General features: G+C 38.4%; 1 protein-coding gene and 1 long non-coding RNA gene across 2 annotated transcripts; one reads left to right on the forward strand and one right to left on the reverse strand.

Annotated features, from left to right (window-relative positions):
* Positions 1 to 422: 422 nt before the first annotated feature.
* Positions 423 to 16,216, reverse strand: LOC125279611. The gene is made up of 3 exons (XR_007187416.1): positions 16,095 to 16,216; positions 15,843 to 15,961; positions 423 to 669 (listed from the first exon to the last, which is right to left on the reverse strand). It is a non-coding gene; the product is annotated as an uncharacterized LOC125279611 (long non-coding RNA).
* On the forward strand, positions 461 to 26,777 carry pdzd4 (PDZ domain containing 4). The gene is made up of 8 exons (XM_048209485.1): positions 461 to 911; positions 13,445 to 13,483; positions 15,819 to 16,108; positions 16,231 to 16,321; positions 17,780 to 17,878; positions 17,996 to 18,058; positions 18,459 to 18,560; positions 24,525 to 26,777. The coding sequence occupies exons 1-8, from the start codon at positions 852 to 854 to the stop codon at positions 26,472 to 26,474; spliced, it is 2,694 nt and encodes an 897-aa protein (XP_048065442.1). The 5' UTR covers positions 461 to 851; the 3' UTR covers positions 26,475 to 26,777.
* The last annotated feature ends 569 nt before the right edge of the window (positions 26,778 to 27,346 follow it).

Genomic DNA, 27,346 nt, shown 5'->3' on the forward strand with positions numbered 1-27,346 from the left:
ACGCATTGTAATTTTATTGTAGAGAATGACATTGTAAATACTCAACAAGTCGGTACTGCAGCAGGCACTAGTCACAGACTCAAGCAACATGTTTTAAAGCACTTCAAATAGCATGACGTGCATGTCTGCGCCTACAGAGTGTTGTTATATGTAAATGACGGGAACAAGCTCTCTAATAATAGAAACGGAGAGCGAAGGAAGGGATCTCTCAGGGGAATACGGAGCGGCGGAAAGTAAACATTTGTTTATTGCATCTTTTATTTAATAATTCATGTCCTATTCTACGACTTTGGCACCAGGGAGTTTACGTTGAGCAGATCTCGTCTTTGATTATATTGTTCAGACACGGTGGGATCTGTGAATTTAATCCTCGGCTCGCTGCTTGTTTCAAGTGCAGAGGCTTTGGGGATATGAAACATTTTCTGTCTAATATAATATTATCTGATTTCCGTTATCATAATTCTGTCATAGCAGAAGTTTTAAAGGCTCTAACACTGAACCAGCTTCTCCGAGTGTATATGTTGGAGTATATTCAAAGCTGAGTAAAAGCAAACAGACATCAGAGGCTCCATTCATCAGAGATCAAACCTTGACTTTCTCACGGCTGGATGCTACAGCGTCTCTGATCCCGCTTCCCGGGTTGGACCTCAATTAAAACAGCAGTGGGGCCTGAATGAGGGAAGCAGACAAAGAAAAGCACATCAAAGCCCTTTCATGGAGTGCAGAGTCTTAACCTCTGATCTCAGGGAGAGATTACTGTAATTGGAAGGCAGGGATCGGCATCTACGTCGGAGAATCAGGACGTGAAGTTTATCGAGGAATCACACCCCCTCAGGAAATCACAAGCCAAGATGGGCTGCAACATGTGTGTGGTGAACAGGCCGGAGGAACAGTACAGGATCATGTTTCAGGTGAGAATGCAAACATTTTCTCTTCATTTTTGATTTTGCGCCGGCAAACTTTATGCTTATTGGCAATAATCAGGTAAAAGTTTCATACAGTTATGAAGTTCATAATGCATCACATATACGTCACATATAATCTGATATTTACTACTGTTCAAAAGTTTGTGGTGAGTAAGATTTTTTTTTGAAAGAAATGAATATATTCAGCAAGGGCGCATTAAATTGATCAAAAATGTCTGTTATGCCATTTATAATGTTACAAAAGATTTATATTTCAAATAAATGCTGTTCTTTTGAACATTTGAAAATCCTGAAATAAAAATGTATTATGAAATATGAAATACCGTCTGTACTAAAACTTTTTTCAACATTGATAATAATAAGAAATGTGCACCAAATCAGCATATTAGAATGATTTCTAAAGGATTGTGTAATATGACTGGTCAATATGACTATGACTGGATTAATGGCTGATAAAAATTCAGCTTTGCCACCACAGGAATAAATAACAATTTTAAAATATTGAAATTATTTTAAATTATAATATTTCAAAAATTACAGTTTTACTGACCTCAAATTTTTGACTGGTATCAAATGTAACATTAAGAGTGACAGTTCTGAGATCAGCAATAGCTTGTTATATTATGTATTAAATGTATTAGTAACACACAAATTAACTGTGAAAAAAACACGAGTAATAATAGGGAGTCAGTCCTCCCTTTGCTGCTATAACAGCTTCAAATCTTTTTGAAAAGGATTCCATTTGCTGAAACATGGATACAGGGATTTGGGCCAGTGTATATGATTAAATATAAAAAGGAAATTAGACCACAAATCAGCTCTTTTGGATGAGTAATTTAAATTTGGTGCCAATATATAAACAACCTTGAGTATGATCACCATTCCATGATCTATAACTGAAGCATTCCTCAAATTACATTAATAGTTCTTCATACAACTAGGTGAAATTGTTCTTTATGTTGGGGTTTAAGGACCTTTACTCCTTCATGAGGCTCCTGTTCTTTTTAGCACCAATGAAAAACTCACATTCTGCTCTCTCATATAATAGCACCAGGGTTTATGCATGTTAACCTTATGAGGATTGTAGATCTGCCAGCAAACTGGAAACTGTTTATCGTAACAGAACAGCTTTAAGATGTATCAAGGGGCTTTTAAGTTACGCTGGTGCTTTAAGCAAAGAATTTAATGAATTAATCCTGTGTTGAAAACCACAATCCCCCAAACCACACAAAGACTTCCTACTCAGCATCCTCTAATTGACATTGCAGTGAGACTTTCTAATAGGCTGAGAGAGAGAAAAAGTGTTGCTCATTTTTAAACCTCTTCCACTGTTGAGGTGTTAAAGTTTGGGTTCCATTCTGTCATTTTTCCTACTACATGACAGGTCATGTGACTATGATTGATAGCTAGGGGATATTTATACTTCTGGAAAGTAGAGCAGGATGAGAGAAGGGCAGATCTGCTAATAATAAAACCTATCAGGTGTGTAAAATATCTGTGGCTGTGACACGGATAGCAGAGATGGAAAAGCAATGCTAAAATCAAGGTTTATTGAATTCAGAAGCTGAGTACAAGTGTTCCGGAGCAAAGCTGATCCTTTAACTATGCTAAATAAAAAAGCATGGCACGTCTCTGAACACATGGCTTAAAGCTGACAATGGAAATGTGGCTGCAGTGTAATGTCACCTTGAATTAAACTAAGGGTCCAAATCAGTAAGTAACTACAAATAAACTATTTTAGCCTTTTTTGCAAGGTCACGCTCATGAATATGCAAATATGAACTAGATTTATATGTTTTCGGAAGAGAATGTGAGAATGATGCTTGGAGTTATTGATATGCGGTTGCTGTTTGTAGGTGATTTTTAGGTGGTTATAGAATTTAAAGGATTAGTTCACTTTCAAATGAAAATTACCCCAAGCTTTACTCACCCTCAAGCCATCCTAGGTGTATATGACTTTATTCTTTCTGATGAATACAATTGGAGATATATTAAAGGTGCCATAGAATTTAAAATTGAATTTACCTTGGCATAGTTGAATAACAAGAGTTCAGTACATGGAAATAACATACAGTGAGTCTCAAACACCATTGTTTCCTCCTTCTTATGTAAATCTCATTTATTTAAAAGACCTCCGAAGAACAGGCGAATCTCAACATAACACCGACTGTTGCGTAACAGTCAGGATAATTAATATGTACGCCACCAATATTTGCATATGCCAGCTCATGTTCAAGGCATTAGACAAGGGCAGAACGTCTGGATGTGCACAGCTGAATCATCAGACTAGGTAAGCAAGCAAGACAATAGCGAAAAATGGCAGATGGAGCAATAATAACTGACATGATCCATGATATCATGATATTTTTAGTGATATTTGTAAATTGTCTTTCTAAATGTTTTGTTAGCATGTTGCTAATGTATTGTTAAATGTGGTTAAAGTTACCATTGTTTAGTACTATATTCACGGAGACAAGAGCCGTCGCTATTTTCATTTTTAAACACTTGCAGTCTGTATAATGCATAAACACATCTTCATTCTTTATAAATCTCTCCAACAGTGTGTAATGTTACCTCTAGCCACGGAGCATAGCCTCAAACTCATTCAGAATCAAATGTAAACATCCAAATAAATACTATACTCACATGATCCAATGCATGTATGCAGCATGCATGACGAACATTTTGTAAAGATCCATTTGAGGGTTATATTAGCTGTGTGAACTTTGTTTATGCACTGTATTATAGTCGAGAGCTCGGAAGGCAGGGAGCGCGAGGATTTAAAGGGGCCGCAGCCTGAATCGGCGCATATTTAATGATGCCCCAAAATAGACAGTTCTGTCAGGACCACTATCATCAAATATGATAGATAATGCATAGAGTTTGTATTGGCGGTATGGTTCTGTTCTGGACAAGAACTCCCTGCGCATCCATGCAGCCTAGCATGGATAAGAGCAGGGAGAGCAGCAATAAACCCCCTAGGGTAAACAGAACAGGACCAACATGCAGATATCATTAAATGTCATGATTTAACATACACATTTTTCGAGAATTAGTCTGATTCAGGGGAAATAATAAGGCCAATCCTGACTGAAGAGAGGAGGAGCTGGGGATGGAGGAGGGTAATTTGCTCCTGAGAAATGCAATAGCTGCTGATAATACTGAGGAGCTTATATAGATGCCGTAATAGGCGTCGTATTCCTATAGGTAGACGCAAGTCACCTGGGAGTCAGCTGATGCAAGCTTGACTGACGTGACCTGCCAGAACTGACGCTAACGCTAGATTTAAAAAAATTATTAAAAAAATCTATGGGGTATTTTGAGCTGAAACTTCACAGACACATTCAGGGGACATCTTAGACTTATATTACATCTTGTGAAAAAAAGTTCTAGGGCACCTTTAATATATATCCTGACGCATCCAAGCTTTATAACGGCACTGAGCGGGATCAACAATAATGAGCTGAAGAAAGTGTTTCCATCCACATCCATCCATCATGAACATACTCTACACGGCTCTGAGGGGTTAATAAAGGCCTTCTGAAGCGAACTGATGCATTTGTGTAAAAAAAAAAATCCATATTTAACAAGTTATGAAGTAAAATATCTAGCTTCCACCAGACTGCCTTCCGTATTCAACTTACAAAGAAAGTGTAAAATTCTTGCAGTTCAAAAAGCTTACGCTACGTCCTACACCTTCCCTATTCAACTTATGGAAGAAGCTTAACTGACGTGATGCCAGTTCTGTTTTTTCAGAATTTTCTTTTTTTCTTCAGAAGGCCTTTATTAACCCCTCAGAGCCATGTGGAGTATGTTTATGGGTGTTTGTGGGTGGAGGCACTTTCTTCAGCTCATTATTGTTGATCCCGCTCACTGCCGTTATAAAGCTCGGATGCGTCAGGATATTTATTAATATAACAATGATTGTGTTCATCAGAAAGAATAAAGTCATACACACCTAGGATGGCTTGAGGGTGAGTAAAGCTTGGGGTAATTTTCATTTGAAAGTGAACTAATCCTTTAATTACATGATTTAAAGATTAAAAAAAATGCTTATAAACATTTTTATATGTACTATATAACAGCAAAGTGCCTCCTTTAAAAAAAGAAAATAACAATGAAATAAATTAATAAGAAAACCTGAAGACTACCAAACAAAAACGCAACTTATTTCAAATGCACTGATGCCTCTCAGTTCTTTCGCCTGTAACATTTAAACTCCACTTGACCAAAATCTTCTCCACAGCTTGAGTTTGCCGCTTTGAAGTTTTGTTCAGAGAGCAATTTGCTTTCTCCACCAGACCGCAATGTCATGCCAGGATAGGTCGAGCTTTCTCTAATACCGAGCGGATCTCCCACTTGATCTGTTCAATCTCACTTCAATTTCCAGCTTCTCTCTGCCTTATTCTACACTGCCTGAGGTTCTTCACAGAGGGTTTTGCTCCTTAACCAGTTTCTTACACAGTGACAGATAGTCCTCTCTGTGTGAGCCTGTTTTAAATGCTGCACACTTATTAGTGAGAGAGCTGGAAGACACCATAAACCCCCTGCTAAATCAGCTGTACCAACACTGGAAGCCCCCTGGATTTACAGCAAAGTAAGGGTGAAGCATATATAATGCGCTTTGGAATGTGATGCAAAACGATATCAGCATGAGAGTGATGCACAAGCAGTGGGTGACATCACCAGGAGACATTACATGTCTTTAGTTTTTCCTCCCATCCTTCATGGCTTTCAGACTGAAATTGTTCACACTTAAAGGGTTAGTTCACCCAAAAATTAAAATTCTGTCATTAATTACTCACCCTCATGTCGTTCCACACCCGTAAGACCTTTGTTCATCTTCGGAACACAAATTAAGATATTTTTGATAAAATTCGATGGCTCAGTGAGGCCTGCATTGCCAGCAAGTTAATTTACACTTTCAAACCCAGAAAGGTACTAAAGTTATTGTATGTTATGAAGCAACAAGAATACTTTTTGTGTGCCAAAGAAACAAAATAACGACTTTATTCAACAATATCTAGTAAAAGGCAAATTCAAAACACTGCTTCATGAAGCTTCGAAGCTTTATGAATCTTTTTTTTCGAATTAGTAGTTTGGAGCGCCAAAGTCATGTGATTTCAGTAAACGAGGCTTCGTGACGTCATAAGTGTTTCAAAATTTCAATGGTTTGTGTGACTTTGGCAATTTGATACACGCTCCGAACCACTGATTCAAAACAAGATTCATAAAGCTTCAAAGATTCATGAAGCGGTGTTTTGAAATCAGCCATCACTAGATATTGTTGAATAAAGTTATTATTCATTTATCGCACCCATATCTATCTTTTTATGTTTTTGAAAGAAGTCTCTTGTGCTCAACAAGGCTGCATTTATGTGATCAAAAATAGAATAAAACACTAATATCGTGAAATATTACTACAATTTAAAATAACTAAATAATTCTATTGTAGTATATTTCAAAATTGTTTTAAAATTTTGTTATTTTAAAGCGTCCTTGAGCTCTGGAAAGGCGCTATATAAATAAAACTTATTATTAAAATGTAATTTATTCCTGTAATGGCAAAGCTGAATTTTCAGCATGATTACTCCAGTCTTTAGTGTCACATGATCCTTCAGGAATCATTCTAAAATCCTGATTTGGTGCCAAGAAACATCTCTTATTATTATCAATGTTGAAAACAGTCGTTTAATATTGTTGTGAAAATCATGATACATTTTTTTTAGCATACTTTGATGAATAGAAAAAGAACAGCATTATCTTATTTAACAGTGTAGAGGTCTTTACTGTCACTTTTGATCAATTAAATGCATCTTTGCTGAATATAAGTATTAATTTCTTTAAAAACAACAACAAAAACAATAAAAAAAAATTGTACTTAACCCAAATTTTTGAAAGGTAAATACAAAAACTTGTTGAAGAGAGGTGTTACTTTTCTAAGCCTCGGTGTAAGAAAAAAAAAAAGTAAAAAAATGGAAAAGGTACTGGTCTTTTTCTTTTAGGACATTATTCGTTTACGGACTTAACTCAATGTGTAATTCAAATTACAGGTAAAACACCTGTGAAAAATCAATTTGAAAAATTCCTTCATCTTAACACAGTACATTTTTTTTTTTTTTTTACAGACTTTTCTTATAAGGCATTATGATTTATGATTTTTCCACCTGGAGACGATAAAATTGGTGAAAAATCCCTCAGGCTTATACTGAAGGAGGGACCCGAGCCATATCTAGGGATCAAAATTGTATAGAGATGTATGGATGTGCTTTTTTTTTTTAAAGTAACCAACCACCTAGCAGCCACCCAGCAACTGCACAGCAACGTGGTAAAAAGCACCTTAGCAACAACAAATCAACACCCTGGTGATCATGGCAGCAAGTTCTGCACTGGCAAACACCAATCATTTTCTTCATAAAACGTCTTTTATCATTGTAATGTTGTCCCTGTTAAAATAGTAAGCCACCATGGGTTAAGTGGTGTTAGATAAAAACCACACCTCTTGTGGCTCTAAAGTGCTTATCATAGTGACACTGTTTCTAACACAGTCTTTCTCTGTGTCATGCTCTATGTATCTGAGTAAGTGGCATTTGCTCTTGTTTCTCCTCTGTGGCTGGGCACACAGTAATGAAGAGCAGACACATCCTGACAGGCTTCATTGGACTCAGGACAAGCTGCTGCAGGCATGAATAATATCATTCACACTGGATCACATTAGCCGGCTCTGCTGGAATAGCCGAGCGCATGGAATCACTATCCGTGAACGCCATCGCGTTCATTTGGCAGGACCATCTTCATGTGATACTCATCCGCGCTAATTGCTGCTAAGCTTTAGTCTTATGATGAGATTTAAATGAGCTCAGTCTGCAGAAAAATCCTGTGCATGTTGAGATGCTCCAAAATGAACCTTTTAGCAGACGCTTTGCCTTTTGTAATCCCGCCTAAAACCCCCCACAACACGTCTGATGAGTTTCCCTCTCGCTCTCTCAGTCTTCCTGCCTCTACCTAACATACCCTGTCAAATTTGTCTCTATGGGATGCCGTTGCCAAGGCAACTGAGGTCATTAAGCAAGACTTATATGCTTTCTCACTGCAAAGCACAAAGACGCAATAATGATGGCAAAGACGCGCACACACATAGTCGAGCGCACTAAATCAGGCGTTTGGAAAAAACACTGATGTAAATAAACATAATCCACTAGTGTGGGGCGAAGTATACCCTCCACGCTGCAGGAGGTCTCTCCAAACATGCAGCGACATGAAAGGAAAAAAGATAAAACGGTCCACCCTTCACCTGCTCGGAGAATAGGAGGAAAGAAGAAGAAAGTAAAACTAATCCAAACTGACATTTCAGGCACAAGTAACCTTTAGTTAAATTCTCCTTTGGTTTCTAGAGCAACCCTTGCCCTGCCCTGACCGGCAACACTAGTAAGAACAAAAATTGCTTTCGCCCATCTTGAACATACATACATCACTGCTTAGGACTGTGGATTAATGGAGGTTAAGGTTCAATCCAGGGCGGAGAGCGTGCGTGCGTGCGTGCGCGCGAGAGAGAGTTTCCCTCCTCTAAACTCTAATCAAAAGCAAGCCGAAATCCTGAGGGGAAGGTGATGGAAAGAGGGAGGGAAGACAGGAATAGAGTTTGGGAACAATGTAAAAGGCACAATTTAGAACCTCAAACTGAGTTGACCTAGTTTACTGCAGTGCTTAGAACCTTTGTGAAGACGTTTAGCATTTCGAACACTTTGTTTAACTGGGTCAAGTTGATTGAGAGAAGCAAGCTGATTTCAAAATGAAACTTGAGAAAAAAAAGAAAAAAGGCCATAATCAGCATAATTATTTGGGGAGAATCTTGTGGGAAACAGCCCTCTGTTTCTGTATTATAATTACGAGTCCTAGCAGGCTGTCGGTGGAAATGCAACAACAAACAACCTGTCACTCCAATATAAAGCTCATACTTCTGTACTAATAACCACTAGAGGTAATACTCAGAGGTGGCAAAGTTGAAGCATTAAAGCAGTTACAGATGGAATAAGCAGATAAAATGTCTAACAAATAAGGCACTTTACACGAAAAGCAATAAAAGGCATTTTCTTGCAACTGGAAACTAATATAAATGCTTGGTAGCATTCCTATTAAAAATATGATATTTCATAATATTGTGACATCATTAAATAAATAAACATTTACAAATTTTCACACTAATTGTAGTGCTGGAAATTTGTCAAACTCACCCTGTTACCAAATTTATTGTAAGAACAATGATCAAACATATTGTTTAGGTAACTTTGTAACAGTCTACTACTTCTGAACATTATGAAGTAATTCAACCTATCTATTTTGCATCTTATTGATCTTATTGTGAACGATTAATCCATTCACACATTTATTTATTAAATTTTTTTTTTTAAGATAAAATGGCATAACTCGATCTTCTGGTGAAATGACAGAGCATCCCTTTCTTACAATTGATTGCAAACTCACATTCAGATATGCCTCCATACAATCAACAACCGACAGATAGAACCAAGACACTGACCTACATTTTTTTTTTCACTCAGAAATACGTTTCACTTAGAATTCTTTATTGTTTCACTCAGAAATATGTCACAACATGGAAGAACTGATTTTTGTCTATATTTCCGTTACATTCGCAACTTTGCCGCATTGGGTATCAAACTAAAAATGAATAAAACTTTTAAAGAGTTAGTTTACCCAAAAAATGAAATTTCTGTCAATTATTCACCCTCATGTCGTTCCACACCCGTAAGAATTTCATTCATCTTCGGAACACAAATTAAGATATTTTGATGAAATCCGAGAGGTTTTTTTTATCCTCCATTACTGTTATTCAAGGTCCAGAAAAGTAGTATAGACATCATTAAAATAGTCAATGTGACTACAGTGGTTCAACCTTAAAGGGATAGTTCACCCAAAAATGAAAATTTGATGTTTATCTGCTTACCCCCAGCGCATCCAAGATGTAGGTGTCTTTGTTTCTTCAGTAGAACACAAATGATGATTTTTAACTGCAACCGCTACCGTCTGTCAGTGGTATAATGCAAGTCAGCGGGAACTTGGACTATAAGAGTAAATAAAACACGACAGACAAATCCAAATTAAACCCTGCGGCTCGTGACGACACATTGATGTCTTAAGACATGAAATGATCGGTTTGTGTGAGAAACCGAACAGTATTTATATAATTTTTTACCTCTAATACACCACTATGTCCAACTGCATTCATCACTCTATTCGTTTGGTCTGATCGAGCTCTGACAGCGGCAGTGATGTCTCACGCATATACTTCAATGAGTGCTAGACATCACTGCCGCTGTCAGAGCGCGATCAGACCAAACAAATCGAGTGATGAATGCCGTTGGACATAGTGGTGTATAGTGGTGCCGTTGGACATAGTGGACATAGTGGTGTATAAAAAAATGATATAAATACTGTTCGGTGTCTCGCACAAACCGATCGTTTCTTGTCTTAGGACATCAATGTGTCGTCACGAGCTGCAGGGTTTAATTTGGACTTGTCTAAGCAAGTTTTATTTACTGTTATTGTAGAAGTTCCCATCCACTAGCATTATCTGACTGACAGACGGCAACGGTTGGAGTTAAAAATCATAATTTGTGTTCTACTGAAGAAACAAAGTCACCTACATCTTGGATGCTCTGGGGGTAAGCAGATAAACATCAAATTTTCATTTATGGGTGAACTATCCCTTTAATGTCATGAAGCGACGAAAATACTTTTTGTGCGTAAAAACAAAACAAAAATAACGACTTTATTCAACAAATTCATCTCTCCCATGTCATTCTGTTATGCTATTTCCGTTGCAGAGCTTCTGTGCTTACGTCCAAACGCAGACTCAGTATTGGCCAGCACCTGTGTCAGCATCACACACACGTAGTGTTGCTCATGTGACCAGAGCCGGACAATACTGAGCCGCCATTTGGACATAAACACAAAAGCTCTGCAATGGAAATAGCAATAGTCGTTATTGTTGTTTTGTTTTTGAAACACAAAAAGTATTCTCGTCACTTCATAATATTAAAGTTGAACCACTGTAGTCATGTTGACTATTTTAACGATGTTTTTAATTAATGAAAGAAATTTCATTTTTGGGTGAACTAACCCTTTATACCATTTTAAAAAGTGTTATTATTGTTAAATTCTACATATAATGAATGTCAGATAATGTTAATGAATGGAACTTTGCAGTGATGTTTCAGCAGTTTATCTTTAATTTATATGAAATATATAGTTTATGAATAACTAAAGAGCAGCATTTGATTATATAGCTAGATGAGCATTTTCTAAAGGTTAAACATTTCCTTTTACTAAAAGACAACAAAATTGACTTTTTGTGCTGCTTCATGCTACAAGTCTTAGAAAGAGCCATAATCAATGCAGCTTGTTTGGTAGATCACAGACTGAGTTAATGCAGGCATCCCGCAGTGAGACGATAGTGATCGTTGGGGTGTGGATGTGCATTGCAGTATCTGTGAGCGCTTTCAGAAGCTCCTTCATTAGCAATGCAATTATTCCACAGGGGCAAATGTACAGGGTGAAGGTCAATAGAGGTGTATCGGGAGTTAAAGAGATGTAATTGCTGTCTCCTGGTATTAAACTGATAAGCACAATCACCCACTGAGTTCTGTATAGAACACTTGATCATGCAGAAGAAATTCCATCACAGTCCATTCGACACTCTGTTGTTTCTCTAAAAGTGCTAAAACAAATATTTTGAAATTTCCAACACGCTTCCTTCCCTATATAAAATAGCTTGTAATTTCCCCCGTGATCTTACGTTTATACATTATAAATACTAATGTATCAAGCTCACGCTAGAGAATCATACATCACTAAGCATTTTCTATATGAGAGTGTTGAATGTATAGAAAATCTTTTCTGCTCGAGAACTCCATGTTTGTCAATATCGCTCTTGCTCCATCAACTCTGAATCCCGTGTGCAAACAGTCCATTTGTAATCAAAGCTACTGACAGGATCAATAATGAGCCGAACACAGTGAAAAATAAATAGGTTTCACCTCTTTTAGACATTGAAAGACTTTCAGTCAAAAAGCATAAGGATTGGGGTGAGACCTGGTCTCTAAGGGTCAGCTATTTGTAGCTTGACTGTTTTGAGAAGGATGAAAGACAGAGAGAGGGGGATAGGAGGGGTTGTCAAAAGTACTTTCAGTAGTATTAACCTTCTATTGATTGTGGGTTGTATTCATGAGGGTTAAATCACTTCTCAACTGTCCCTGCCTAAGGCTTGTTATTGGATGAACAGTCCCAATGCACAAATCCAAATCTGCACTGTCAGAAATCTGTCAGTTAAAATAATAAATAAACCAACAGACTAAGAGTTATTAACGAGTGTCCACAACAGCATATGTACACTGTAAAAAAAATCCCAGTAAAATTTACGGTAAAAAACCGGCAGCTGTGGTTGCCAGAACTTTACCGTAAAAAATACAGTAGCAACGTAAAAAAAAATCTGTTAAATTTACGGTAAAATAACGTATTTCATTAACTGATATAATGTTAATTTACCAACCTAATGAAGTACTAATATCTGTTTTGTACCTTTATAATACACTGACAGTCACCAAACAAAGTGGTGATAAGAGTCACATGATGAATCAAAGTTCATCACAAGCAGCTTTTCCACAAGCTGAGGAGGACAATAATAATATATAGAAGGTGCACACAGTGTCATTCACACACACACTAAACACCATCATGGTAACATGCATGAAATTTTAAAAATGCAATTAACATTAATTTAACAACATTAGATGTAACATAAAACCCTAATGTACATAACTGATTAGAAAAAAATGAGAAAAACTAAGAAGAAACAGAGTTATTTCAACGAAAATATATCAAATGTGAAGTGTCACGGAGGGAATTGTGAGAATGTCAATTTACAGTTTTTCACTGTAAATTTTACAATGAATTGTTATTTTTCACTTCCAAAAACTGTGAATTGAACGGTATTTTACCGTAAAATTACATTAAATGTACCGTTAGATCTATTACAGTTATTCACCGTATATAGTACGGAAACTTTCTGTAAACCAGTTGACAGTTTTTCACCGCAGCATTTTTACAGTCTTTTACTGTTAAAATCACGGTAATTTTTTACAGTGCAGTTTTTCACCGCAGCATTTTTACAGTCTTTTACTGTTAAAATCACGGTCATTTTTTTACAGTGTAGAACATGGTATAATTTATATGTATACACACACACACACATAAAACAAATTATGTAGGAAAACTCAAACACTGAATATTAAACAGATCAAACTAAAATAATTCCCTGATAAACACAATATTTCAAGTTTGAAGCTTTGTTATAATCAGTGATGTGCAACAAAAAGATCCTGCCAAAACATTAACTGTTATAAGGATTAATAATCAACCTTAATCAGCTGCTGTTGTTTTTTCTTTTTAAAGTTGTCAATACTCTGTTTAATCTGTTTCTGCTTGGCTTTTCTCCACAGAAGGGAAACACTCTTCGTCCCATTGATGCAGAAGTAAAGGTACCACTTAGATCTGAAATTTGTCTCATCGCATGTCTAATACACTGCTGTTCAAAAGTTTGGGGTCAGTAATTTTTTTTAAAGCAATTAGAAAAAGATTACAAATAAATGCCATTCTTTAAAACTTTCTATTTATCAAAGAATAACTGAATAACTGGAGTAATGGCTGCTGAAATGTCAGCTTTGACATCACAGGATGGCAATTGTGTTTTTAATCAAATAAATGCACCCTTGGTGAGCAAGAAAAATGTTTTGAACAAGCAGCTATAAGATCAGTTTCAGTCAGAGCAGTTTCTTCTCTTTCTGTGTCTGTTTGTGATTGGATGATGAACAGCTCACGCTTGTCTTGCACTAGCCATTTTTGCTGGTTTGCAATGTTACTTCTCACCAAGGAGTAGAACTACATCCTTCCTTGAGTTTTGCTTATTTGTGCATTTATCTTCCCTCTCTCCTTCTCTCATTTTTCTTATCTGCGTCTCCCTCTTTCCCCACCCCATTCTCTTTATAGTGCTGCTTCAGCATTTTCAGAAGTGTCAGATTAATAACCAATCAGTACATTATATTTTAAGAGGACAAGATTAACAACAAATCAGGGCTGGATTTCCCGAAACCTTGTTAACTCTACGTCATTTTTAAATTATACCTTAAGCTGTAACTTAATGTTAATACGTGTATACCTTCTGTAAGTCGTTTGTTCATAAGGTTAGTCTGGACCAGTCTTAGCTCTTACCACTGTTGACAGTCTATATGAATAAAATTCTGAAGTTGTAATAAACACAATGTTCAATTAGGATAATGGCAAAGAATAAAACGCAAAGATTTTCATGCAAAGAATAAAATTGTCATTACACTGATGGTTGTTAGCTTTTTAATTATATTATTCAAAGCTACATCAACTGGCAAACCATCAGGCAGTAAAGGCTTAGGAGTCTATTTAAAGGGAATGATTGTGGTGGGGAGATTTGTCAAACTATGGTAGCGATACAGCTAATAGTTGTGCTAAATCAAAGACGGCATCTTACGCAGAGCCATTTAGCGTAGGCCTATGTGCACTATTTCATCCGTGAAAACTTTAGTCCCCTGGCTACCATATCAGAAGCTGCAAATGCAATTCTTTAAATAATAATAATAATAAAAAAAGCCTGCCATGGCAGCTAGTTCAGCAGCTTTTAGATCTTGTTGGTCCAACTCATGCCCGGTGCCATGAAGGGTAAAAGGGGGCATTGCCCCCTCAGATCTGATTTGTCCCCCTCCACCCCTGAAACGGGGTTGATTTTAACCCTTTGACGTGTACGATCCAGCAGTGTGATTAGAACGTTTAGTGTGTCACTGCTAAAATCAAATGTGCTTTTGCTTTGACAGATGCGCTCAGCGCTTGTCATATATCACAACTACTCAGTGTTTTCAACCTCATCAGGTTTATTTTAGGTTTCAGACATTTAAATAGACATCTGAATGAAGTGAAAGACATTTATAGTTTGTTAAACTCAAATTCAATACACTGATGTCTATGGAAGCTGCAATAATAATCCTTCCAATTATATAATTTGATGAAGTATTTTATTCATTTCAGATACACAATGTGTATGAAACAATAAAGTTTACTCTATTCTTCACCTAGTTCACTGGCCACTTTACTCTTATGTATTTCAGAGAATTTATGTATTTATTTGTATTATTTGGGAAAATTCGTAAATCCGACAGCTTGGAATTGCGGTGCAAACTCATCGCGCGACAAAACACATTCACTTCCACACATTTTATATGATCGGAATATCATATAATTCATGACACAGTTAACAAATCAGTGAATATTTTGAATAAAAAAGGAAAAACTAAATAAACGCGATACCTACATATCTGTCAGCTGCATGACGCATCTCCAAGCAATTAATACGTTCTAAAATAATGTTCTAAAATAACGGTCGCCTTAAACTCACACTGGAGGCTCAGTTAGAATATAGAGCCTCCACAATACAGATAAATTAGAATATAGATTTAATTTGCAATTTGGATTAGTAGTCCTGATGCAATTGCAATTTTAACTTCTGAAGCGCTTTTTTTTATAAAGACCACCGCTTTCTCACATAGCGTATTGAAGCAGCCCCTGCATAGAGTGAATTATCGATTCTCGAGCCATCGATATCAACCAGTTGATTGGTAACGTCACACTTAAGAAGGTGTTTGGGGAACACGCCTAGGTAAGGTATACCTTTAGAGTCTTCGTAGCGCGCTAAAAGACAACATTATCGGGAAATCCAGCCCAGTACATTATATTTTAAATGGACATACAATTGCATTCATCCTACATGGTCACTATTTTCACTACCTGCAGCTCAAAGGCAGAAGAACATCTCACCTGTCCCAGGACAAGGATGGGCAGCCTCATGATCCTCTGCTGCTTCAGGTAGTACGTAAGGGTCACAGGAGGAGATTAGGTGCAGCCGCTGGCACGGCTCGGCTCATGGCTATCACAGACTGCGTGGACAACGGCACCCAGACCGACATTAGCTTCCAGAACTTCTTGAATGGGGACAGAGAGTCTTACCCAAGCAGTGGATCACCAATGCCCCCGCCTTCCCCTCCCCTCGCCCAACTGGTGGAGCCGTACCTGCTGAATGACCTGTGAGCGTCTTCACTGTCCTCTCCCTCTTTATCAGTTCTCATTAGTGTATGTGTGAGTCTGTGAGGTGGACAAATGTTAGATGCACTGAAAACCTGATCAAGAAACATGCGTCTTTTCACAGTGGTTCTCTGGGGCAGGAATTTAGTGATCCAAATGACTACTTCAATGTTGCTAACCATGAGGTAGATCAACAAGAAGAGCTGGAATATGAGGTGGGAATACCAACCAATCAAAATAATCCTTTACATATAATTACAAATAATAAATCACTACATTTAACAAATTAAATACCGCTGATAAAATTGGTAAGCAAAGTTATGAATTTTTATTTTTTTTACCTGGGTGGTGTAAATGGCCAGATATATCGCATGAGATTGTCACGCGCATTTCGTCAGTAAAGCCGGTTCCCTGATTACCGCTAAATCGCCATCACCTGCTTTCAAATGGAGTGGCATTTAATAGACAGAGCCGTAGATCACTGACAAGCCACGCAATATCGCGTTCATTATCGAAGGCGATTCATCTGCTATATGAACGCGATATTGCGTGGCTTGTTAGTGATCTACGGCTCTGTCTATTAAATGCCACTCCATTTGAAAGCAGGTGATGGCGATTTAGCGCTAATCAGGGAACCGGCTTTACTGACGAAATGCGCGTGACAATCGCATGCGATATATCGTGCAGCCCTACTATCTATCTATCATAACTTTATGGAATTTATCTATAACCATTCATCAAATTCTAACATAACGGAGTGATTCTAAAAAGAAAGAAATTATGTTAAATATTGAAACCGCCAGTAGGTGGCAGCGACGTTTTAATGAGTGAGCTACTTAAATCGTTCATTCAAGCCAATTCGTTCAAAAGTCAGATTAATTAAGGAAGAAAACAAACACCGATGTGAATACTTTTGTCAATGATAAGACACTATTGAAAAATGAAGTAACAAAACAGACGGCTGTTTTGGTAACTGGTTACAGTTACACTGATAGTTATGGCTAAATTGCAATGGATTAGATAGCTAAAATATATGTGGAGTGTATAGCTATTACAATGTTTTCATACCTCCTTCTCAGTACATGCTTTATTCTTTTTAACGTACCTCTTTGAACACAAATTTAATATAGTTGGCTGGGCAACGGTTCTCTTCATTTTTTTGGTGCTACCTGTGCTCTCCATTCAAACATTAGCTCCACTCGCGTTGTTTTGGTGAAAGTGCGACAAGCATTGGTTGGGCGTTACCAATCGGTTCAATGGAAGGGGGGTACTTTTTTGACTAATTTATTATGAAAAACTCATATTCGATTATAAACAAAATTATTGTTACAAAATAAATGAATTATACATTAGTATAGATCTACTGTGATTTTCATGTTGAAATATTGGGGGGGTTGTAACTGATGGATTTGAATATCCCACCCGCAAACTACGCCCCTGCTGGAATTGAGCAATCTCTGATTGTAGATTCTACAGGATTACAACTGTGATCAGGAATGAAGCACATATTATATTCACATACAAGAAAGAAAGTGAAAAACATGGGATTAACTGGGTTAACATAACACCAGTTACCCAAACAGATTGCCACAACCTACAATGGCTTTCTGTTTTAGAGCATCTTTAAAGCAGAGGGTTCAATCTAAGCAGCTCTTCCTCTCTGTCTCTGTCAGGAGGTGGAGCTGTATAAGTCGAGTCAGCAGGACAAACTGGGGCTAACAGTCTGTTACCGGACAGATGACGAAGAAGACCAAGGCATCTATGTTGGAGCAGTGAGTGATCACATAAGGCCGGATGTTACGTTTCACTGCTCAACACAACAGTATGATAAGTATTCAACTGCAATATTAAAGTTATCCAGCTGATATTTAAACATTCCCTGTTCTTAGGTGAATCCAAACAGCATAGCAGCAAAAGATGGAAGAATCAGGAAAGGGGACAGAATATTACAGGTATGTTTATTTCTCAGATGTGCTTTTAGAGTCAAATGACATCATCAACAGTTACTAATGAACTGACATCATAACATCATGATGCTCATCTGGGATGCAGGCCAAGTGCTTCTGACAATCAGTCTATAAACAGATAATTGGTGTGACTTTTAAGACAGCCCACACAGTTACTCTAGAGAATAATTACAGAACAGCAAACACAGAGTGACATGTTTCCATTGTCTTGACAAGTTCTTAGCTTATTCTGGTTTCATGACATTGACACATGCATTACCATGGACTCAGCTGAAACATGACCACTCATTTGCTGATGTTTTGATGTTATATTATTTTTGGAAAAGAGCTGACCTTTTGAGTTTGAATGTGGTTGTGAGTGATGGCTCCGTCTGTCCCGCATTAGATAAATGGGATGGAAGTTCAGAACCGAGAGGAAGCGGTGGCCATCCTGACCCGTGAGGACAGCACCAACTTCTCATTACTGCTGGCCAGACCAGAGATAGAGGTAAAGACATAAAGAATGAAAGAGGATTTACAATGTGAACAGACTAGAATAGAGTGAAGGGGGGCAAAGACATACATTTATGAGTACATGCAAACAAAATAAAAAGAAAAGTCTTATATATCAATTATCAATGTCCTAGACCAGGGGTGTCCGAAACGGCTCCTGGAGGGACACTGTCCTGCACAGTTTAGCTCCAGCTTGTCTCAACACACCTGCCTGGAAGTTTCTAGGGCTGCGTTCCAGCTTTGCCCTCGTTGACTGAGACGTACGTCATTGCTTACGTTGCTCGAGTGCCCACTATTGGCAGAACCCTTGCAATGGGTTGAATTGGAACGTCCTAAGCCCTTGATCGCTTGGAATCCGCTATGGAGTTGATTTATTATTTAATTTTTCCCTTACAAATTTTTTTAATGCAGCATTCTATATGTATATACAGTGGGTACGGAAAGTATTCAGAACCCCTTAAATTTTTCACTCTTTGTTATATTGCAGCCATTTGCTAAAATCATTTAAGTTCATTTTTTTTCCTCATTAATGTACACACAGCACCACATGTTGACAGAAAAACACAGAATTGTTGACATTTTTGCAGATTTATTAAAAAAGAAAAACTGAAATATCAACTGGTCCTAAGTATTCAGACCCTTTGCTGTGACACTCATATATTTAACTCAGGTGCTGTCCATTTCTTCTGATCATCCTTGAGATGGTTCTACACCTTCATTTGAGTCCAGCTGTGTTTGATTATACTGATTGGACTTGATTAGGAAAGCCACACACCTGTCTATATAAGACCTTACAGCTCACAGTGCATGTCAGAGCAAATGAGAATCATGAGCCAAAGATCACTGTGGCTGAGCTCCAGAGATGCAGTCGGAAGATGGGAGAAAGTTGTAGAAATTCAACCATCACTGCAGCCCTCCACCAGTCGGGGCTTTATAGCTGAGTGGCCCGACGGAAGCCTCTCCTCAGTGCAAGACACATGAAAAAACACCTGAAGGACTCCAAGATGGTGAGAAATAAGATTCTCTGGTCTGACGCGACCAAGATAGAACTTTTTGGCCTTAATTCTAAGCGGTATGTGTGGAGAAAACCAGGCACTGCTCATCACCTGTCCAATACAGTCCCAACAGTGAAGCATGGTGGTGGCAGCATCATGCTGTGGGGGTGTTTTTCAGCTGCAGGGCCAGGATGACTGGTTGCAATCGAGGGAAAGATGAATGTGGCCAAGTACAGGGATATCCTGGACGAAAACCTTCTCCAGAGTGCTCAGGACCTCAGACTGGGCCGAAGGAAGGTTTACCTTCCAACAAGACAATGACCCTAAGCACACAGCTAAAATAACGAAGGAGTGGCTTCACAACAACTCCGTGACTGTTCTTGAATGGCCCAGCCAGAGCCCTGACTTAAACCCAATTGAGCATCTCTGGAGAGACCTAAAAATGGCTGTCCACCAACGTTTACCATCCAACCTGTCAGAACTGGAGAGGATCTGCAAGGAGGAATGGCAGAGGATCCCTAAATCCAGGTGTGAAAAACTTGTTGCATCTTTCCCAAAAAGACTCATGGCTGTATTAGATCAAAAGGGTGCTTCTACTAAATACTGAGCAAAGGGTCTGAATACTTAGGACCATGTGATATTTCAGTTTTTCTTTTTTTAATAAATCTGCAAAAATGTCAACAATTCTGTGTTTTTCTGTCAATATGTGGTGCTGTGTGTACATTAATGAGGAAAAAAAATAACTTAAATGATTTTAGCAAATGGCTGCAATATAACAAAAAGTGAAAAAAATTTAAGGGGGTCTGAATACTTTCCGTACCCACTGTATGTGTGTTTTAAATATATATATAAAAAAATTAATATATCATAGTGTTGTTTGTGGTGGGGTAATTTAAACACGATATTTGTGGTGACGTCACAATCGTGTTGCATTGTGGGGATATGGAGCTGCCTGAAGTGTACATATGAAGTAGACTCGCTCCCTCAGTCAAAATCGAGGGAGCGAGGGTCTGTCCATATAAACTTCCCTCGTTCACTTCACGAAATGGAACGCACATCAAAATGGCGGCAGGGATTCCCCCGAGGGGAAGTGCTTAGGAAAGTTTGCGAGTGCGTGTCTAAAACTGCAGTGGAACGCAGCCCTAGGATGCCTATAAGACCTTGATTAGCTGGTTCAGGTGTGTTTAACTGGGGTTTGAGCTAAACTCTGCAGGATAGTGGCCCTCCGGGAACAGGATTGGACACCCCTGTCCTAGACAGTAATGTGTTAAATTGAGAGTGAATTGCTGATTCTCATATTTAATTTCAGAAGAGATCTCAAATGTTCACAATGTTCAGAAAGTCTGCAATCAAAAAAAAAAAAAAAAAAAAAAAAAAAAATCAACCAAAGACCAAAATTCTTTCTTTTTTTTAAAAATCTCAATTCAGTTTTATATTCAATTTATCTATCTCTATAGATGTTTTGTCAAGTCCTACAGTATTGTTCATACAAGTAGCATTTAAATTAACTGGATTAATAAAAAAATAGAAAATATAGAAAAAAAATAGAAACATACTGACGGCATTACTGTATAATGCACCAATAGTAGTCATTTTAAATGTTATCTTTTAAAAAGAACTTCTTGTATTTACTTTTTACAACATAATATTAACAACATGTACTTACTATAGGGTTATGGCTCGAAATAGGGTTTGGTAATTGTGTAATTTACTGTTATTACTATAGTACATGCAAATTGTGTAACAAGGATACTGTAAAATAACAGGTTACCTAAGACAAACTATATGTATAATACAGATGTATAATACATATATGTGTGTGTGTGTGTATGTTATATTCTACACACATATTGTATATAAATAAATAATCCAGTGAGATTATTTTGTCTCATATTTTGGCATATTTTTTTTAGGAGAAACCATGGAGACAAAGCAGACGTTAAAATGCAATACAGCTAAGATCTCCATTAAATTTTCTGCACATCCTCTGAGCAATAAAACGGTCCTCTAGGCACACACATAAAAGCACAATTCAGTACACACAAAAATAGGCTTTTTGAGGCACATGCAAAGTTAATGGACCCACACTGTCCCAAACGACTGCATATCCTAAAATTAATGGCTTATTTTGCTGAAGGAAGGGAAACAGAAGTCTCACATCACTCAATGTCTCAATCATGTGATCACTCTTAGTGATGGGCGTCAAGGATTTGTGGCAGTTCCATTAACGCTATTCCACAAGGATGGTGAAGAGTGAGAGGGAACAAAGCTGCTTTACAGAATGGGGAAAAAGTGCACTATTAGAAAGACATGCACAGAGGAGGAGTAATTGAAGGAATTGATTGAAGGTATGAAAGAGAGGGCAAATTTAGAGGTATACAGCAAGAAAGGAAATTATGATTTTTTTCCAATGACATAAACTAACACATCTGATTAAGCTGTGCACATACACATTCTGGGTATCTATAACAATTTTTATAAATTAGCAAATTTGCTCATTATTAGAAACCGAATCATCTATTTTCTTAAATTACTGTAATGCTATTGTACAAATATAATATTAAATCTTGAATATTCTTCAATAACCAGTGTTGCAATCTTGTGCATTTATATTTATTCATTTAGCAGATGTTTTCATCCAAAGTAACAAACAAATAACAATAACTCAAGCAGAAGCAATTAATCTGAACTAAATCTTCAAGTTATATATGTTCAAGTAAATGTAATTTCTATTTAATAAACATTTAACAGCATTTTTACTCTTGCACCACTCATTTATCATCTGTTCTAAATGAGCACCTATTCAGAGCTGTATATATGGTGCTCTAAATTTATAACTTTGTAACTGTGTCAATTTTTCTGCAATTTCTGGGGATCCAGTGGAGATATTGAAAAAATGGCTGTTGGTTTTTGTGTGCAGCCGGCAACAATCATCTATCACGAGCACAGCCGTCAGCTAATGAATAAAACAGGGAGCTCATTTCAGCCAATGCTCAGCACTAACAAGATCAGAACAAAAAGAGGGCCATTTTGTACCTCTCATTCTCATCACCCTCCCAGCAACACAAAATGATTAATGATGAACTGAGGACCAGAAACAAGTGGAGCTGTCAGACCAAGAGTGGAAGAGATGGAGAGAGAAAGAGAGAGTGATAGTGAAACAGGAAGGGAAAAGAGAATGGTTGACTTACAGAAACAGATCGCAGGCTGACTAAATCAAGAGTAGAGGAAGAGAGACAGACCTGCTTAAGAAATGTCACGGGCAGACCATTAAAACAACCTGTGCTGCTCTTATATAAGTCTGAGATATAATCAAGTGATAATTGTAATTGATTATTGTCTTCCGACTATAGACAAAAATACTCAGGGAAAACAAATCAATACATCAATAAAGCTGTATTCATCAATAAATCTGTAGAATGACATTACAATTGCCACAAATTGACATTAACGAATTAATAGTCATAGTAGTGCCAATTTGTTATAATGTGTCACAAGAAAATAAATGTGAATAGTTTAATTCCCATGTCCAAGTCTCAATGATCATATAAGATAAGGTTACACTTTATTCGAAGGTGTCCTTGTTATAGAGTAATTTTAAATTTAAGTACTGAGTAATATTAACAACATGTACTTACTATAGGGTTATGGCTAGAAATAGGGTTTGGTAATTGTGTAATTTACTGTTATTACTATAGTACATGCAAAATGTGTAACAAGGATACTGTAAAATAACATGTTACCTAAGACAAACTATATGTATAATACAGATGTATAATACATATATGTGTGTGTGTGTGTGTGTATGTTATATTCTACACACATATTGTATATAAATAAATAATCCAGTGAGATTTTTGAATGCACTGACAACAGCCGGTGCTCCACATGGAGATCTGATCTCACCATCATCGAATCTGTCTGTGATTACATGAAGAAACAGATGAAACTGAGACAAACTAAATCCAGAAGAACCGTGTCCGTATCTCCAAGATGCTTGAAGAAACCGACCTGCAAAGCTACCTGAAAAACAATGCGCAAGTGTACCTGGACAAAAGCTGTTTAAACAAAGGGTGGTCACAGCAAATATTGATTTGATTTGGTTAATAGAAGTTAATTGATAAATAAAATCTATTTATGACAGTATTTTTTAAAGCATCCTCACTTTACAGCATCTTTACACAAATGCCTAAAACTCTTCACAGTAATGTATCTTTGCAGGTCGGTTTCTTCAAGCGTCTTGGAGACACGACCACAGTTCTTCTGGATTTAGTTTGTCTCAGTTTCATCTGTTTCTTCATGTAATCACAGACGGATTTGATGATGGTGAGATCAGATCTCCGTGTGGAGCACCGGCTGTTGTCAGACTCCTTGTGCATTCATAAATCTCACTGGATTATTTCAATTAATGACAAAATGAATGTTTGGAAATGTAAACTGATATTTCCTACTGACACACTACAGAAAAAGATATAAATAACTGGCTTAAAATATTTTTTGGGGGGCGGGTGAAAATACTCTATTATGATACAAACAGAAAATACAGGAAATATGTACACAAAACGTAAAAACAAAATGGCTTTTTTTTTTTTTTGCCAAAAATCAGTGTTTAGTGTGACTTCCTGAAGAAGAAACTCTGAGAACTTCTCATCAGATTTAGAAAGTTTTCTTGGCTTTCCAGTCCTTTTCCATTCCATCTAGATTTAAGAGTGTCTGGTTCTTGCTATATTGCTCAAGTGTAAGGGGAGGTCACTAAATACTTGCCACTTCAGCCTATAAAAGCTTATAAAAGCATCCTATGTTTTACAACTAAATGTTGCACACATTTAAACAAATGTCTATATTGCCATCTAGTGTTGAAGTGTATTACTGCATGTATTTACTGGTGATGTCAAACTCCATCTCTTCCCTCTTTGCTTTCTTACTTTTCCCCTTCACTTCCTTTTTTTTTGCCTTTCCCATAGACGGACACTCATTTGGACCCAGAGGAGCTTGATTGTGAGTTACCTGTAGAGATGAGTGTGGACAGCCTCAATACCTCCCATCTGTCCGGCTTGTACAATTTCCGTCAGAGAACCCAAGCAGGCATTCCTGAGGAAGACCTACATCGGGAGACACCCATGCTCAGCCTAGCCACCCTCAGCAACAGTCAGGAGCTCGACAGTGGTGTAGGCCGCACTGATGAGAGCACAAAGAATGAAGAGTCCTCTGAGCACGACATCCTTCTGGGCGACGAGCAGACCAGCGCCTCCAACACAAATGCCACCAACACACCTGGCAGCTTGCGCAAGTTCAGGCCCGGCAGGAACGGTGGAGGAGGGAGCGACACGCCATCTCCACTGTTCCCTCTTCGAGAGCTCCACCTCAGTACAGACTCACTGGACTGTGGAAACATGGGTGGTGGGTACCTTCACGATCCCATCAGTGGGATGATTATGCCGGGTCTGACAGAGGAGGAATGCGAGAGATACAGGCAACTTCTGGAAATCAAGTGTCGTTATGAGAAGAGGATGAAAAAAGTGCAGCAACTTCAAGAAGGGAAGCAGAAAGAAGGAGAGACGCAAAAGGAAGATGAGAATAGGGAGAGGGAGGAGACTCTGGATGAGAACAGTAACGAGAACCTAACTCCACATGAGATGGCACTTTTGGAAGAGGAAATGAGGCACCTTGAGTTCAAGTGCCGGAACATTTTACGGGCACAGAAGATGCAACAGTTAAGAGAGCGTTGTTTGAAAGCCTGGCTGATGGAGGAAGAAACATCTGGCCGGGCATCTGCAGAACCTCAGGGTTCTCCATTGCATGAGCTATCTGACATCAATGAACTTCCTGAGAAGGAACGGTCAGACAAGGACAGCACCAGCGCTTACAACACTGGGGGAGAGAGCTGCAGGAGCACGCCTATGGTGAGTGAGCATCGACTTCCAGTTTCTCAGGTGGAAGAGTCTACAAGCCCTCTGCTAAATAGACACAGGGATCGACCAACCTGGAGCGAAAGGGGACGAGCAAGCCTCAGCAGTTCATATTCACCAAGCAGCTACAAGAAGTTTCAGACTAACACCACTATGAACCAGAAATACTGCTCACTCTCAAGAGAAGGAACCATTCGTCGCATGCCTGAAGGGATGACACAAGGCGGCAATTCTAGGGTGAGCAGCCATAACAGAAATGGTGGTCGTAGTGCAGAGTCAAGTCCTTACTTCACTCGACGCCGTCATTCCAACTGCTTCACTCCAGAACGCTACCAGAGTTGCATGCATCTGGGATCTTCACTTTCCGAGAGTTCTGGACCCTTGGATAGAGCTGTGGAAGGAGAAAGTGAGGCACCAATGGGCGGCAGTGACCGCGAGGGCCACGCGAATGGCACTTTTGGGTCGCTGCCTCACCCCAGCCCAGTAAAGCTTTCTCTGGCTTTACCTTTGCCGATTCCCCCTGCCTCACCACGCATGGAATGGAAGGTGAAGATAAGGAGCGATGGCACCCGCTATGTGGCCAAACGTCCCGTCCGAGACCGACTCTTGAAAGCCCGAGCGATGAAGATCCGCGAGGAGCGTAGCGGAATGACAACTGATGACGACGCAGTGAGCGAAATGAAGATGGGACGCTACTGGAGCAAGGAAGAGCGTAAGCAACAGCTGCTGAGGGCCCGTGAGCAGCGCAGACGCAGAGAGTTTATGATGCAGAGTCGTTTGGAATATCTGCGCGATCGTGGTCTGGACGTGGGCAAGGAGAGCCAGTCGGAGTCAGGTCAGAACCCAGCCTCAATCCTGGAGCTCAGTCAGAAAAAGAGCTCCAAGAAACGCAACCGACGCATACTGGACAACTGGATCACCATCCAAGAGCTACTGGCACATGGCTCTCGCTCTCCAGATGGGACAAAGGTGTACAATCCTCTTCTGTCCGTTACCACAGTCTGAAATAAAAGGATGGTGAAGAAGGACAACAGAAAGAGAATCTATTTTATCCAATTACTTTCTTGAACAGTTCTCAAAGGGTCATCATTCTACTTTACTATTATCGCTGAGCAATGTCTGGCATCTATCACCCTCTTTAATTTAGCATTCTCTGAAGTTGTAATATCTTATAGCGTGATGATTCTCAAGTAAATGTACATTTCAAATCAAAAGACTAGTTAAAAACTCATTAAGAAGTAATTTTGCAGTGCTCATGGGTGTGGTGATGCTCTTAAGTTCTTGGATAAACTTGATTTTCTTGATTAATGAATGTCACGTCATATTGCTTCTCAATATACATTACTGACACTACTAGTGTTTTACTGTTTATACTAAAAAACAGCACAGTGACAAAGACACTTGGAAGATTATGAATGTTGACTGAATGTACAGCATAACCTGATATTGCTGAGTTCAACATGTTCCTGGGTCAACATTTTTGTTGATCCTGGAACAACATTCAAATCAACCAATCAGATTTGAGGGACAAGTTTACAGATTATGTCAAGTTTAGGCTTAAAATCATGAATTGGTGCTTCTACATCAGTGTTATTCATCTATCATTTCCCTCTGATTTTTGGGATAACTTATGGGTAGGGTTAGGTTTAGGGGTAGGAATAGGGTTAAGACTAAATTTTCAGACTAGAATGTTGTTCCAGGATCAACAAAATATGTTGACCCAGGAATGCATCTAACTCAGCAAAATCAGGAAGCGAGTACGTACACAGACAAGCACAACAGACACAAACTGCACACAACCAGACAGGTCTCTTTGTGGGGTTGAGTGGACATACAGCAGGACAACTGTTCAGTCAAAATCTGCCCATTGCAAGCTA

Source organism: Megalobrama amblycephala, linkage group LG12 (assembly GCF_018812025.1).
Source record: "Megalobrama amblycephala isolate DHTTF-2021 linkage group LG12, ASM1881202v1, whole genome shotgun sequence".
Lineage (NCBI taxonomy): Eukaryota > Metazoa > Chordata > Actinopteri > Cypriniformes > Xenocyprididae > Megalobrama > Megalobrama amblycephala.